This window comes from Vombatus ursinus, unplaced genomic scaffold (assembly GCF_900497805.2).
Source record: "Vombatus ursinus unplaced genomic scaffold, bare-nosed wombat genome assembly UNPS02014793.1, whole genome shotgun sequence".
Taxonomy (NCBI): domain Eukaryota; kingdom Metazoa; phylum Chordata; class Mammalia; order Diprotodontia; family Vombatidae; genus Vombatus; species Vombatus ursinus.
Genome location: NW_020954571.1, coordinates 8391698 through 8407526, shown reverse-complemented (window position 1 = coordinate 8407526; position 15829 = coordinate 8391698). Strand labels below are relative to the sequence as shown.

General features: G+C 44.1%; 1 protein-coding gene across 1 annotated transcript in view; it reads left to right on the top strand.

Moving 5' to 3' along the window:
* LAMC3 (laminin subunit gamma 3) overlaps positions 1–15829 on the top strand; it is a 79393-nt gene that overhangs the window by 30038 nt on the left and 33526 nt on the right. The window contains exons 5-12 of the mRNA XM_027869606.1: positions 3823–4011; positions 4503–4620; positions 6634–6732; positions 7424–7560; positions 10984–11100; positions 11334–11526; positions 12665–12786; positions 15348–15566. Of these exons, the coding sequence (XP_027725407.1) occupies positions 3823–4011; positions 4503–4620; positions 6634–6732; positions 7424–7560; positions 10984–11100; positions 11334–11526; positions 12665–12786; positions 15348–15566 (1194 nt within the window). The remainder of the gene's footprint in view (positions 1–3822; positions 4012–4502; positions 4621–6633; positions 6733–7423; positions 7561–10983; positions 11101–11333; positions 11527–12664; positions 12787–15347; positions 15567–15829) is intronic.

Genomic DNA, 15829 nt, shown 5'->3' with positions numbered 1-15829 from the left:
GGAAGGAACTTCATGGTATATGTCTAGTCCAACCACTTCATTTCACAGGTGATAAAAATGAGGTGAAATGCTTCGTCCAAAGTAATATTGGAAGTGTTGGAGGTAAATATGTTTATAACCTCATTGCCAAGCACGATGCCTGATGTAGAGCAGATATTTAATGAATGTTTGCTGAACTGAATCCAGATAGGATTTGTGCATCATGGCATCCATTATGGAACACCACAATCTCCAAAGAACCAAAATTTCAGGCGACCCAGGAGATACGATTTCCATCATATAAGCTACAGGTTGTTATCCATTGGTGACTTGATCACAAGAAGCATCACGGAAGATAACATATAGGAGATGTATCATGGGAAAAGGAGAGGGGCTGGTCAGGCATCAATAACTCAGTGTGACAGTAAGTATAGTACTGGTGTTTGTGCGATGTTAAGAGCCTGGGAGGAAGGCCTTCCTTTGGCATTTGGATGGATCTCCATATTCTCACGGAATGATTCACGGGAGGACTTGGACAAAAATTAAACAGGATGAGGTGTGATTGGGATAGGATCTATGGCACAGGAGGCAGTAATTGTATCAAAGAGCTCATAGAACCATTGAAATCAAGTCACCAACAAGTATCGATCAAGTACTTACTTCATGTCTGGCACTGCGTTTTGCACTGGAAATACAAAACAATCCCTATCCCCTTCCCCCAGTAGGAGAAGACAACATATAAAAAGAAAAAGAAAGAGGGGAGGAGGAAAAAGAAGGTCCCACACAGGGGGCATGTTGGAGAAAGAAATACGAGAAGTCAGAATGGAGCCTGGAAAGGAACAAAGGAGTGAACGTGAGCAGCCTGGGCCTTTCCTTTAAATGGAAAAGAACAACTGACAGATCAGATGAAAGGGCTTCAGGGTGGAGGCATCGTCCAGCCAGAGAAGGCTCCTGGAGCCTGGTGTCAAAGGCATGTTTCAGGATGAGAAGGCTACAAGGAATCATGGGGCAAAGAGTCTGGAGAGCAGGTTCCGGAGAGGAATGAAAGAGTGGAATATTGTTGTGTGACTAGTGCAGAGGTCAAATCCAGCCTCGGACACTTACTCCCCGTGTGCCTCGGGGCAAGTCGCTTAACTTCCAGGTTAAGTGATCTGTAAAAATGGTCGTAATGATAGCGCCTACTTCACCTGGTCGTTAAGAGGATCAAAAGGGATAATGTATGTAAATTGTTCTGCAAACTTTAAACCTCCATATAAATATGAGTTATTATTATTATTATTATTATCCCAGAAGAAAGAAAGGGAGGAGGCAACCTCAGGTGGAACCTGATCAGAATTTTGAAGACCAACCATCCCCCTCTGGTCCCTGGCTTCCCTGCTAGAAAGACAAAATGACTCGAAATCTCAAGTGCAGCTACAATCTGCCGTCAACCTGCCTTTCTAAACTTATTTCATCCGTTTTAAGTATATGAAATCATACACCTCTTCACACATTTTAATATCCAGCCACACTGGCCTGCTGCCTAAGCTTCTTCCTGGCCCTCGCGTTTGTTTAGGCCGTCTGCCAAGCCTGGAATGTGCTCCTTGTCTTGACTGAAAAATCCTCCTCTTCCTTTGAGTCAGCTTAAATGCCACCTCCTCCATGAAGTCTTCCATGACTCTGTTTCCCCCCCCCACCCCCCCAGTTGGTAGTGTTCTCTCCTCAAATTTTTCTAGAGCAGTTTGGCTGGATATCTTCTTTGTCTGTTCCACCCTACCTTGTCTTGTGTTCATATCGTATCTCCCCCACATATCCCCCTAAAGTACAGGGAATCCTCCGTTTCCCCGGCCTCCGGCTAGAAGTCATGAAGATAAAAGAGTTTGCCAGCAAAAGCACAGTCAATGAGTCGGTTACCTGGGTCCAAGCAGGATTGCTCACTGCAAAGTAAAGAAATTTTGTGTGTAAAGAAAATAGGGTGGAACCATCCAGAGATACCCTGGTTTGTTTTATAGCATCTCTGTGAAAGACTTCACTTATAGGACCATAGGACGTTACTGTTAGAATGGACTTGTGCAGAGGTCTGTCTAATGCCCTCCTCCCTACCATTTTACAGATGAGAAAACTGAGGTCCAGAGAAGTTATATGACTTGCTTAAGGCTGTACACACAGGGAGGCCTTCTGATTCTGATGCCAGGGCCACACAGTGATTCATTCATTCAGTTAATAGTTATTGGGCACTTACCATGTGTGACGTATCATGGGATATCGAAAGATGAATAAAATCAGATCTCTGCCTTAAAGGAGATTATAATAATCTGAGCTAGCTGCTTCTCTGTGCCTTGGTATTCCCATGTATGAAATGGGCACAGATGCTCAACTTGGGGAAACTGAGTCTGAGTGAGATAGGACCTACAAGACACCAGGGAGAGAATATAGTCATAGAAACAGACTCTTTAACACTGCTGGGGACCTTAGAGACCATGTGGTCCTGTTGCAACATTTAGTAGATGAGGAAATAGTCCTGGAGAGGCCAAGTCACCTACCCAAGGTCACCCAGAGCAGGACAGGGATTGGAGCCCAGGTACCTTGATGTCCAGGTCATCTTTCTACGATATCACTCTCCCCATGAAAGGAAGGTGGTCTCAGACCCTCCCTACAAGAGGCCCAGGCTTCCTCCTTTCCCCCCAACCTTCTAACATCTATCCCCCTTCATATTCCTGAACAATCTTTGCAAGAGGCAGCATGCCATAGTAGAGAGAGTGTTACCCTTATTGAGAGGAAGACCTGGGTTCTAGTCCTGCCCTCATTATTTACTAGCTCTGCAACAATGGCCAAATCATTTAAATTCTTTGGGAATGTTTGGGAATAAAGGTGATACAAAACCAAAATATATCAATGAAAATTTTTAGAAAGAGGTTTTAGCTCTGTGACAATGGGCAAGTCACTTAAACTCTTCGGGAATATTTGGGAATGAAAGTTATGTAAAAACAAAATATGTCAAAGAATATTTTCAGGAAGAGATTTTAAAAAATAAACTCTCCAAGCTTCAGTTTCCTCATCTGTGAAATGGGGATAATGATACTCATAGTACTCATTGCCTGATGAGGTTGCTGAGAGGCTTGAAAGAGAAAATAAAGCACTCTGCACTTTGAAGGGCTACACAGAGGCCTGTTGTTTTATTATATTATTATTTATGTAGTTGTAAGTAAAGACATCACCTTGCCCACAAAGATCTATGTAGTCAAAGCTGTGGTTCTTCCAGTGACATTGTATGGCTGTGAGAGTTGGACTATAAGGAAAGCTGAGCGAAACAGAATCAATGCTTTCAAATTGTGCCGGAGAAGACTTTTGAGAGTCCCTTGGACAGAAAAGAGGTCAAATCAATCAATACTTAAAGAAATTAATTCAGACTATTCATTGGAATGTCAAATACTGAGGCTGAAGCTTAAATACTTTGGTCACATAATGAGAAGACAAGACTCGTTGGAAAAGACCCTGATGTCAGGGAAGATTGAAGGCAAAAGGAGAAAGGAATGGCAGAGAATGAAATGGAGAGATAGTGTCATGGAAGCAATGAACATGAACTTGGACAGACTTCAGGAAATAGTGGAAGACAGAAGGGCCTGGCGTGCTGTGATCCATGAGGTCATGAAGGACATAACTGAAGAGCAACAAAATAAAATATTATTGTATTTTAGATAATAATATTATAGTATTGTTATATAGCCTATAATCATATTATATATCAATATATTAAATATGTTATATTTCATTATAATATAGAATATGTTACATATATTATATATACTATCCTATGTTATATAAAATGTTTTCTGTATATATAATATTGACATTGTCCTCTAGCCTGCAATTGCAGCGGCCTCTCTGAAGACTGTTTCTATGACTGGGAGTTGTACCGGAGCACTGGGCATGGTGGTCACTGCCAGAACTGCCGGGACCACACCGCAGGACCCCACTGTGAGCAATGCCAAGAGAACTTCTACCGTTGGGACCAGCAGCAGCCATGCCAGCCCTGTGATTGCCACCCAGCAGGTACATAGCAACAGCTGCAGGGTGGGGGTAAGAGGACAAGCCAGGAGATAATCAGACTTGTGCGACCTACCCCTAGGGTAGCTGGGAGAAGAGGGCTTAGGAAGCTCGCACTCAGTCCAGGAGATGTTGAGTTATCCGGGAGCGAGGTTCCTCCAGACTAGCTGGGGCCATGGTTATAGGATCCTAGTTGGATGCTTAGTTAGCGCCAGAAGAAGCATTTGAGGGCATCGAGTCAAAACCCAGCATTTTCCAAGTAAGGAAACAGGCTCATAAGATGAAGTGACTTGTTTAAGGTTATGTAGGCAATAATAGCAGAGTCAGGATCTGAACCCAAATTCCACACTCTTACCACCATGCTGCACTGCCTCCCATCCCCCCTGCCCTCCTACAATGACTCTTCCCTATTCCCATCATCCCTTACTACCCTTACTCATGCTGACCCCCACCCCCAAGCCCAATTTCATGTTACTGTCTCCTCATTCTGCCCCCAGGATCTCTCAGCCTACAGTGTGACAACACAGGCACCTGTGAGTGTAAACCCAGTGTGACTGGCTGGAAATGTGATCGCTGTCTGACAGGGTTCCATTCTCTTAGTGAAGGTGGATGCAGGTACGTAGGTACAGGGGTTTGAGTACTTGTGTTGTTCAGGTGTTTTTCAGTTGTGTCCCACTGTCTGTGACCCACTTTGGGGTTTTCTGGGCAGAGATACTGGAGTGGTTTACCATTCCCTTCTCCAGCTCATTTTACAGATGCGGAAACTGAGGCAAACAGGGTTAAGTGACTTGCCCAGGGTCACACAGCTAGTAAGTGCCTGTGACCAGACTTGAACTCATGAAGATAAGTCTTCCTGGTTCCAAGACCAGTGCTCTGTCCATTGTGCCACCTAGCTGCCCCTAGTACAAGTGTAATTAGTACATATAGGTATACACACATATGTGCATACACCTTCACCTCTTTATATTCACTGTATATATGTATATATGTAATAGATTTGCATGTGTATAAATGGATACAAATGGATGTGTATGAATGTGTGTACATATATGTAAGTAAATATTAGTGGGGAGAGGTATATATGAGAAGCATATTGTATAGGTGTGAATAAATGTGCATATTTTAAGATCTTTTATGTGTTTTTATGTGAGCAGCCTAGTGTTAGTTTGGGTTGGGTGTGGGTGGGAGGTGTCCAGGTATCCAGGTGTCCAGACTTGAGATAACATCAGTATATGGAACACAGAATTACACTTACCCATATGGAAACTTCCCCCTTTGATGCAGTCCACCTCTCATCTGTAATTTGGCATATTAGAGAGTTGTTAGAGAGACACAGATGGATATATCAGTAAAACACGGCCTTGGCATTCCTCAAGCTTACAGCCTAGCAGTATGAGCTCCTTCAGAGTAAGACTTCTTTCATTCTTTGTACTTTTATCCCCAGGACCTCAAAAAGTGCCTGATACATATTAAGTGCCTAATTAATACTTGTTGACTGCTTAATTGACAAATACAAGTAGCTCTAACATACAATATTACACGAGACATGCATCGGAGAGTTGAACCAAATACTGTGACGTTAAGGGATGATGGGCAATAGGGAAGGGTCATTGTAGGACAGCAGGGAACGTTTCATGTAGGAGGTAACATTTGAATGGAGCTTTAGAGAATACATTGGGATTCAACAGACAAGGATGGGGAAGGGGAGGACACTGTGGGAAAAGTTAATAGCACAGACAAAAGTATGCGTTGATGTATGTAGGCCTGTGTTTATACGGGCAACAAGCTTTGCAGTAGAAAAAAAATTACAGATTTAGCGATAAAAAGGACCTCAGAATCCAGCTAACCCAATCCCCTGATTTTACACATGAGGAAACTGAGTCTCAGAGAAGGTAAGTGACTAGTCCAAGGTCACACAGATAGTAAACATTGGATGTCGTACTTGAACCCACATCTTCTCACTCCAGGATTATTTTTTAATGAATTTTTTCAATTAGCAAATATGTTTTCTTTTCCATTCCACTAAACAAAAATAGAAAGAAAACCAAAATCCTTATAATAAATATGGATAGTCAAGCAAAACAAAATAAATTCCCTCATTGACTGTGTCCAAATAAAATTATGTCTCACTCTGTACCCTATTTCCATCTCCTCACTGTCATAGAAAGCATGTTTCATCACTTATCCTTGGGGAAAATAGGTGGTCATTGCATTGATCAGAATTCTTAAGACTTTCAAAGTTGTTTCTTTTTACTGTATTACTGTTATCATATAAATTATTCTCCTAGTTCTGCTCATTTCATTCTTTAGCAGTTTATCTAAATCTTCAAAATTGCTCATTCATGAACCAAAAAAAAAAAAAAAAAAGCCAGTCCCTAACTAGCCCGAGCAGTTCTGTTCATCTCTTGTTGTGTCTGACCTTGCCTACTTCTTCCTGCAACTGAGTGGCTGACCAGTCAGGGAAACTTTTATATAGAAGAGATGAGACTGGGGCATTGGTGAGCTGAGACTGAAATCCCTGAAACGGTCTGCCTCCTGGTGCTCATGGAGGCAAGAGGGGAAGGCGTATTTGAATCTGGCTGCAGAGGAGCTCACAGAAGATTCCCTGTCTTTCCCCTTTCTTGGCAGACCTTGTACCTGCAAAGCTTCTGGCAGCTTAGGACCTTGTGATTCCCGAAACGGACGGTGCCCCTGCAAGGACAAGGTGGAAGGCTACTTATGTGATAGGTGAGGGAGCTGCAGCCAACGTAAGCCTATGGTAACACCCAGGGTCAGCCCTCCCTATCTGTCCTTCTAGCCCAAGCTCCTCTAGCTTCTAAAATCATATAGAAACTCCTCTGTTGGGCATTTAAAGCTCTTGTCCCCACCCACTTCCTACCTTTCTGCACTGCTTGCTCATGACTTTCCTCCTCCTCTTCTTCAATCCAGCTGTACTCACCTACTGGTTGCTCTATACACATGACCCTCAATCTCTAGTCTCCTGACCTTGCCCTGGCTGTCCTCCATGCCCAGAATATACTTCTTTTCACCCCAACTTCTCAGAATCTCTAGTTTCCTTCAAGTCTAAGCTCAGGTACCACCTTCTACATGAAGCCTTTCCTGATCCCCATCTTGTGACCTGCTCCCAATATCCTCCCTCCCATAAACAATTTGTGTATTTCATGTATATATTTATACGCACACACGTTGGCTCTTCCATTAAAATGAAGGCAAGAACTGTTGCATTTTTGTGTTTACGTCCTCAGCCCTTAGCTCAGTACCTGGTACATAGTAAGTGCTTGTTGATTGATCAGTGGTGAAGGGAAATGGAAGAGATGAAATGAGAAGGGGTGAGACCTGCAGCTTCCAGCCAGGTCTACCCTTCCTTCCATCATCTGGTTAATCATTACTTGCTTGTCTTGTCCTCTCTGTGTTCTAGATGCCAACCTGGGACATTTAACCTGCAGCCCCATAATCCTTCTGGTTGTACCAGCTGCTTCTGTTATGGCCACTCCATGGTGTGTGGAGCTTCTGCCCATTATGGGGTGCACCATATCGTCTCTGACTTCCACCAGGGTAAGGGGTTCCTTTCTATTTGTGACAGATTTCCCCCAGCCTTCGTGTCCCTCCATACTCTGCTAGTCCTGGGATGGGGGTAGACACTGACTCGAGAGGGTGAATATAGTTGTATGCCCATATTCGGGTTTATGTGCTAATGCCTACTAAAGATAGCAACATTAATGATAGCTGTAGTGTACAAAAATCATTAAAGTTTACAAAGCACTTTGTTTACCATAGCTCTGCAAGCTATGTAGCTTAAGCATGATTATTCCCAGTTTACAGATAAGAAAACTGAGTCTAAGTAACTTGTACTCAAACCTGATCCAAATTCAGGGTGCTAGCTGGCTGGGTGCAATAACTCCCAATCTATTCCTTAGAAGATTAATACACTCATCTCCCTACTTTTGGGTGCAGGGGGGGATGCGTGTTGATATTACTCTTGAAAATTTCCAAGGCAAAAGATCATTGTATCACAGATCCATAGCTGGAAAGGGCATAAGGGGCCATCTTATTTTCAAATGAGAAAACTAGGGCCAACTGAGGTTAAGTGACTTGCCCAAAGCCGCACAGGCAGTAAACATCAGAGACAGGATTTGAATCCAGGTCCTCTAACTTAGGAAAACTGGGAATAATCAGCCTGATACAATGGGAAGGGTGCTGTATTTGGAGTCAGAGGACCTGGGTTCAAATCCTGTCTCTGATGCTTACCGCCTGTGTGGCTTTGGGCAAGTCATTTAACTGCCCTCGACCTCAATTTTTTCAATTTTCAATTCAATTCAGTTTTCAATTTCAAAATGATAGAATTGAACAATATGGCCTCTGAAGGTTGGAGGGGGCCAAGGTGGGGACCAATATCTGAAAAGAGATCATAGTTTTGGATTGTCATCTTAAGAGTGCCATAGATTTCAAGCTGTAACAGCAAGACTCCCTGCAGGTCACTGAGCTTCCTCAAGTTAATCAGGTGGGGAGGGATGTGGGGCTCAGCTCCATGAGACACTCAGTGTTCTGAGTTGTCCTTAGAAGGCATCTGTCTCTCTTCCTCTGCATAAGCTCCACAGTTAACTCTAAAGAGCCCTGAGCTATCCCTTAGCTTCCATATTTGTCTGCTGTCCTCTTTCTTACCACCTCATTCCCACCCAAGCTTACATCTTCATGACCTTTGCCTCACCAGCCAGGAACTGTTTCCCTGAAGGCAATAGTCAACTCTCCATGTCAACTCTGGGGGATGTAACTGGGATCCTCATTGGAATCCAAAGACCCCAGCTGCTCCCTCCCTCTTGACTTTTGTATGCTGTTGAGAAAATTTCCCTTGAGAGTGAAGCCTTGGGCTGACCCTACCACCCACCAAGGAACGAGAACATTCAGTCCCTGAAAGTCACTCTGAAGTTGGAGCTGAGAGCTTCCAAATGTGAGGAAATGCTACCCTCTGCTGGACATTCTGAGTAGCAGGCGTCCTGTAGCAGGTTCCACATCTGGCATTTTAGAATCCCTAGCTCCCTTCAAAACTGAGATGTGATGCCGCTGTCTAACATAGGCAGCCTTTCCTGATATCCAAGGGGCCATCATCACCCCTACCTCTAACTACTTTGTCCCGAATCAAGTCTCTGGGACTAGAAGTTGCAGAGGCAGGTGTTGATCTGCATTGGTAGAGAAAGTTTCCTCAAGTGGCTCTTCCCTGCTCTTCATGAAATCACGGGTTGGGATCAGAAAATGTGTTTTATATGGATTTATAAATGTACGTGTTGTTTCTCCAAGTAGAGTGTAAGCAAATAGAGTGTAAGTTTCTTGAGGTCAGGGGTTGCTTCATTTTTGTCTTCATGTCCCCAGTGCCTATCATAGTGCCTGGCACATAGTGGGTCCTTATGGGTTGATTGATTGGTGAGATGGAAGAAGCTTTGGACTAGAAGTTAAAAGACTCGATTGGATTCTAGTCTTGGTCCTGTTTTTGTAAGAGGTGGAGATAAGTTTTTATGTCTTACAAAAAAAGGGTTTTCTTGCTTCCTGGAAACATTTGACCACGGGTAAGTCACTTTATTGCTCTGAAACTCAGTTTCCTCATCTGTAAATTAGAGAAAATAATACTTATACTGTCTACTTCATATGGCTTTTGTGATGAAAACTCTTTGAAACTGCTGTGGGCAGCTAGATGGTACAGTGCTGAATGTGGATTCAGGAAGACCTGAGTTCATTTACCGGCTGTGTGACCCTAAGCAAATTACTTAACTTCTGCCTGCCTCGGTTTCCTCATCTATAAAATGGGGATAATAATTCCAGAGGTGGTTGTGAGGATAAAATGAGATGTTTGTAAAGCACTTTGTAAACCTTAAAACACTTACATAAATAATATTATTGTTATTAAATTGTCAAAAGCTACATGTATGAAAGATTATTACACTGATTCCAGCACCTGTGTAGTCAGCTCTGTGCATAGTAGGTGTTTACTGAGAAAGAGTGAATGAATGAAGGAGGTAATGACTATGGTTTGTGTATGGAAAAAAAGAACAGATCCAGGGCATGTATGTACAAATCCAAAGAGGTCCACGGAGCCTTCGTGCTCATTTTTCTTCTCTCCCTGCCAGTGTTCTAAGGAGTTGTCTCCATTGTTAGAAATAAAACCATCGTCTTCTATTGATTCAATGTGTTCCAATTAACTGCTGTAGGTCTGCCTGGGGTGATGCGTATTTAGGCATGGGTAATCAGGCCCATCTCCCCACACAGAGACCGTGTCTGTGCTATTCCTGGGACTAAAGAGAGGGCGTGGATGCACAGAGACAAGCCAGAACCCATGCCCTTTGATGGATCCTAGGATGAGTGCCCTGCATAGAGGAGGAATTTAACATGTATTTTAATTTACCAAAATATTTAGAGCTGGAAGGGAAGATCATCTCATCATTTTACAGATAAGGAAACTGAAGCCCGGAGAGGATAAGTGACTTGTCCAAAGTCACACAGATAGAAAGATACAGAGATAGTTTAAACCCAATTCTTTTTTTTTTAAATTAATTTACGTTGAATTATCAACAATCACTTTCATATGCTTATGAGTTTTAAATTTTTCTCCCCCCCTCCCCCTTCCCTCCCCAAGACAGATCGCAATCTGATATAGGGTATACATATACATCCCTATTAAACATATGAATCCAATTCTAAATCTTGTGATCTTGCCATCACACCATGGGATCTAGATTTAGAGCTGAAAGGGACCTTAGAGGCCCTCAAGTCCAACCCTCTCATTTTACAAATGAGGAAACTGAGGCACCAAGAGAGCAAGTGACTTGCCCAGGGTCACATAGTTAAGTGTCTCAGTAGAATTTGAGCTCAGGTCTCTCCCAACCCACCACTTCGCCCTCCAGTGGCCTCTAGCACCATCCACGCTTCCCTGACAGTCCCCCACAGTGCCCTTCTTTCTCTGAGTTGGTTTGTGTGCTTGGTGTAAAGGGGCTGAGGGCTGGCGAGCCAGAGGTCCAGGGGGCAGAGAGGAGCCTGCACAGTGGAGCCAGAGTGGAATCTTCCTGAAGCCAAAGAGCGAGGAGCTGTGGGACTTCATTGCGCCAGGTATTCCATAGGCAACCCGTAGAGGTGGCCCCACGGTTTGCTGCCCCGAGACTTTCTTATTTGATATCCCCTTTCCGGGGACTCCCACCGAGTAGGAATCTCAGACAGGCAGGAATCTCATTATCATCCTTTCCACCTTCTCAAACACCCCAGAGCAGGAACAGCAGGTTTCTGGGTCATTCGTCCATTTATTCGTTCCTGCTGGACTTCCCTTTCTTCTCCCTCTTCCTTAGAGAAATTCCTGGGAGACCAGCGCTTCAGCTATGGGCAGCCCCTCTCTCTGACCTTCCGGGTACTGCCTGGGGGCTCTCTCCTCCCTGTCTGGCTGAAATTGGAAGGGGCAGGACTAGCCCTGTCTCTGAAACCCTCCAGCCCAGCAGGCACCCAACAGCCTGGACGGCCTGAGGAATACCTGTTGGTGTTCAGGTAAGTGGGGGATGATGAATGGCGTACCAAACCACTGGTCTGGGAAGGTTGGCCCCAGTGGGCAGAACCAAGAACAATGGTCCAGAATCACAAAGAGGAACATTCAGGTTCCATTCCAAGAAAATCTTCCTAAAACTGTCCAAAAATGGAATGACTAGAATATAGAGACTGGATGAGCAATTATTCCATAGTCAGTGAACAAATATTCAGGGCTTACTATGTTCCAGGCACTGGTCAACTCACTATGATAAGCATTTATTAAGCACCTACTAGGTGCCAGGCACCATACTAAGCACTAGACATACTATAATGGTTCCCAGCAAAGAACAACCAAAGAGGGTACACTTGGACTTTCTTTCTGGGACTCTGCTGTTTATAAACAAACAGGGGGTGACCCTCCTACCTTCTTCAAAAAGGTTACTGTGTTTTCTCATCCCCTGTCTGATCAAAGTCAATGTGGGGTAATACTAATAAGAATATGCAATAATAATGTATAACTAAAATTTATATAATGCTTCAAGGTTTGCAAACCATTTACATATTTTATTTTATACCTTATGAGAGAAAGATATGCTATTTTATCCCCATTTTACAGATGAGAAAACTGAGGCCGAGAAAGGTTAAGTTCGTTGCCCAGAGTCACACAGCTAGCCAATAGGACAATCCCGTCCAAAGCAGGATTTGAACTCAGGTCTTCCTGGTGTCAAATTCTATGCTCTAGATTAGAGCACTGAATGGGGAATCAGGAGACCTGGGTTTGAATGCCTTCTCTGCCATAACCTGATGTATAACCATAGGTAAGTCACTCATTCACTTGTGACTCAATTTCCTCATCTGTAAAATAAGAGGATTCAAAGTTCCCTTACATCTCTGTTATCCCAGTGTAGTCTGGTCCAATCCAGTCTTATCTAGTCTGAAAGACAGGGGGATCCCAGTGCCATATTCCTACATCCTATCAGAAAGCTCTAAAAAGTAACTGGTGTTTTCACCTTTTCCTGAAGAAATCTCCTGGGCTCCCTCTTGTCTCAAAGGGAGCAAGGAGGCAACCCAGCCCATTTTCCTCTCTGGCCCACCCAGCTAGAGATGAAATGAGGCAGGGTGCCATCACTCCCCTTGTTTGTTCCATTCACCCTGACAGCTTGCAGGAGACCTCAGAGGACACAAAACTCCTGCTCCCCACCTTCCACTTCCAGAGGCTCTTGGCCAACCTGACGGCACTCCAGATCCAGGTCGCAGGTCCCAGAGGCAGACACCCCACAGGTGAGGGGCAGGAGGAAAAATGTGGGGTCTAAGGAAGGGAATCTGAACAGTACCTAAGGAACTGCTCTGTATCCAAAGAAACACTCTAAAACAGATTTATGGATGAACTCTGGCATCCAGGGCTAGAAAGGTCTTTGGGAATTCCTCTGGCCCAATGGCTTCTGTCCAGAATCACCCTAAACAGATAAATCTGATCTTTAGCTTTTCCAAACAAGCAAATTCCACAGGGCTTAAAAAGAAATTTGTCAGAGGTATTTGCATATTTTCCCACCACCAAGTTTAACCATATATCAATTTCTTGTCAACAAAATTAGCTCTTTTTTCCCTGCAATGGGCTTTACCTCCTAGCCTAGGTCTTCTATTACTTTCAATATCTCTCCTCTTCAGCATTCCTGCTGCTCCAGATAGAGCCTTTATGCCCAAGATTACAATTCTTTACCTTTGCTTGTTCCTCTTTCCTTTTAACAACTCCTTAGAAGCATTTACTTTGTAGTCAGATATTACCCATTCTCTCTTTCCTAGCTTTGCAAATTGTCTGCCAAAGTCTTTTGCTCCAGCCAAACAGCCTCTAACCCTTTGTTCATCCATCCATCCATCCATAAACAAGCACTTTTTAAGAGCCTACTATGTGTGAGGCTCTTTGCTAATAGCGAGGGATTCAAAGAAAGGCAAAAATACTCCTGCCCTCAAGGAGTTAGCATTCTAATGGAGAAGATCACGTGTTAATAACTAGAGACATACAGAATTGATGGAAGGTAATATTAGAGGGGAGGGCTTTAGCAGATGAGGGAGAACTGGGAAAGGTCTCCCTGCAGAAGGTCACTTTTGAGCTGAGACTTGAAGAAAGCCAAGATTCTAGTAGACAGAGAAGAGAGAGGCTTCCTATGGGGTAAGATGTCTTCTCTGCCACACCTTGCCTTTTGACTTCCTGCAAATGCTTTAAACAAATCAATTACCACCTTCTCCATGAAGCCTTCCCTGATGTCCTTAATGCACTCATTATGTAATACAATGTCTTATAATATGTTTTGGTTTCTTATTCCCCTATTCCATGAGGACAGGGCCCATATCTAATCTAAAATTGGGATCTCCTGCCAGGGTCTTTTGTTGTTCAGTCATGTTCAACTCTTTGCGACCCCATTTAGGGTTTTCTTGGCAAAGATACTGGAGTGGTTTGCCATTTCCTTCTCCAGCTTATTTTACAATTGAGAAACTGAGGCAGACAGGGTTAAGTGACTTGCCCAGGGTCATACAGCTAGTAAGTGTCTGAGACCAGATTTGAACTCAGGAAGAGGAGCCTTCCTGACTTGAGACCCAGCGCTCTATCCACTGCTCTGCTTAGCTACCCCTTGCTAGGGTCTAGCAGGTGTCTTATAGATGTGGTTGAGACCATGGTTGCAATGTGTCTTCCGCACTTCAGCCCGCCCCCTATAATCTCTCTTGGGCACGTCCTCTCTATCCTACTCATGATATTTCTACCTGCTTTTAGCAGTTCCCTCTGCCGTCCAGCCCAGAGTGCTAAATCCTTCTCTATTAAAGATGGTTCTCATGGTGAAAAACATTCACTGAGCAAGAGTATTCTGCGAGCAGCAGAGGAAAAGGGAAATAAGGGCATTTCCTTCTCTATTAGGCTTAAGATTGAAACCAGCTAGACAGCCAGGACACAAGAGATAAGCTCCTGGAGGAAATGAAGCACTTTTCTGTTGCAGGAAGATACAAATGGAAAAAACCTTGCAAATGTCCTGTCTAAAACCAACCACTTTTACAAAGGGGGAGGAAGTATAGATTAGCAAGGGAGGGATATGTGGAGGGGGGGTGTGGGATGAGGGGAGAGGACCCCTAAGGCTTCACCAAAGGAATTTGCTTTGTCCTAAAGGGACAAAGAGGAGGCAGCTTGCTTAGTGGCCAGGATAGAAGGCTGAAGGGAGTGGGTGTCTCCAAAGGAGTAGGCTCCTTTTCCACAAAGACTCTTCCCTCCCACCCCGCAGAATGATCTGCTGCCTGAGAGGAGAGTGTTCTCAGGTAGGAGACGGCTTGGTCCAGTGGAGATGTTTGGAGTCAGAGAACCTGAGTTCAAATCCTGGTTCTGCTACTTACTACCTGTGTGACCTTGCACAAGTCACTTCATCTCTATGAACCTCAGTTTCCTCATTTGCAAAATGAGGGGAGATGGACTAGTTCAGAGGCATCAAACACACAGCAGGGCCACATGTGACCTGTAACACCCCCAAATACATGAGATTAAAATATAATTGGGAAATATTTAACAAAATAAATAAAAATACAGTAAAACGTAGATGATATTGATACATGGTTTTCTAAGTCAACCCAGTGTATTGTTTTTCCTCATATCCAGTTTAGTGGCCCCTATTTCTATTTGACTTTGACACCACTGAACTGCATGATCTCTGGGGTCCCTTTTGGCTCTAAATCTATGAACCTCTGATCCTTTGAGTATTGACTATCTCTCACCCGGAAGTGTCAGAGTCCAAAAGAATGATCTTATGGGGTAAGGGCATGTGTTAACTCATCTTCTGTCTCTGTTTTCTCCTCCTCTACAGGTCAAATGACGCTGACCGAGGTCCAGCTCACTTCAGCAGGCCCTGGTCTGTCCCCTCTAGCCCCTTGGGTAGAGGAGTGCACATGTCCCAAGGGGTACATGGGGCAGTTCTGTGAATCCTGCTCTCCAGGGTACAAGAGGGAGACACCATTGGGCGGGCCCTACGCCAGTTGTATCCCCTGCACCTGTAATCAACATGGCACCTGCGACCCTGAAACAGGTCAGAATTTGTCCGTAGCCCTTGACTGCTAGCATTCTACCTTCATGTGAGCTTGAATGGTTAGCTATTGGGTATGTGGTCAGAGTAGATCCCTCTCTTCACCATCCTCCCTTCCTCAGTGACCCAAGTCACCCCAGAGTCATATACTCTGGACTTCCTACCAGCAGGGATTATAACCGGAGGGGCCAGGTAGCCTATGAGATACAAATGGGAAAATCCACCAATCACATTTATAGGAGACAGAATGTGGGCTGACATCACCC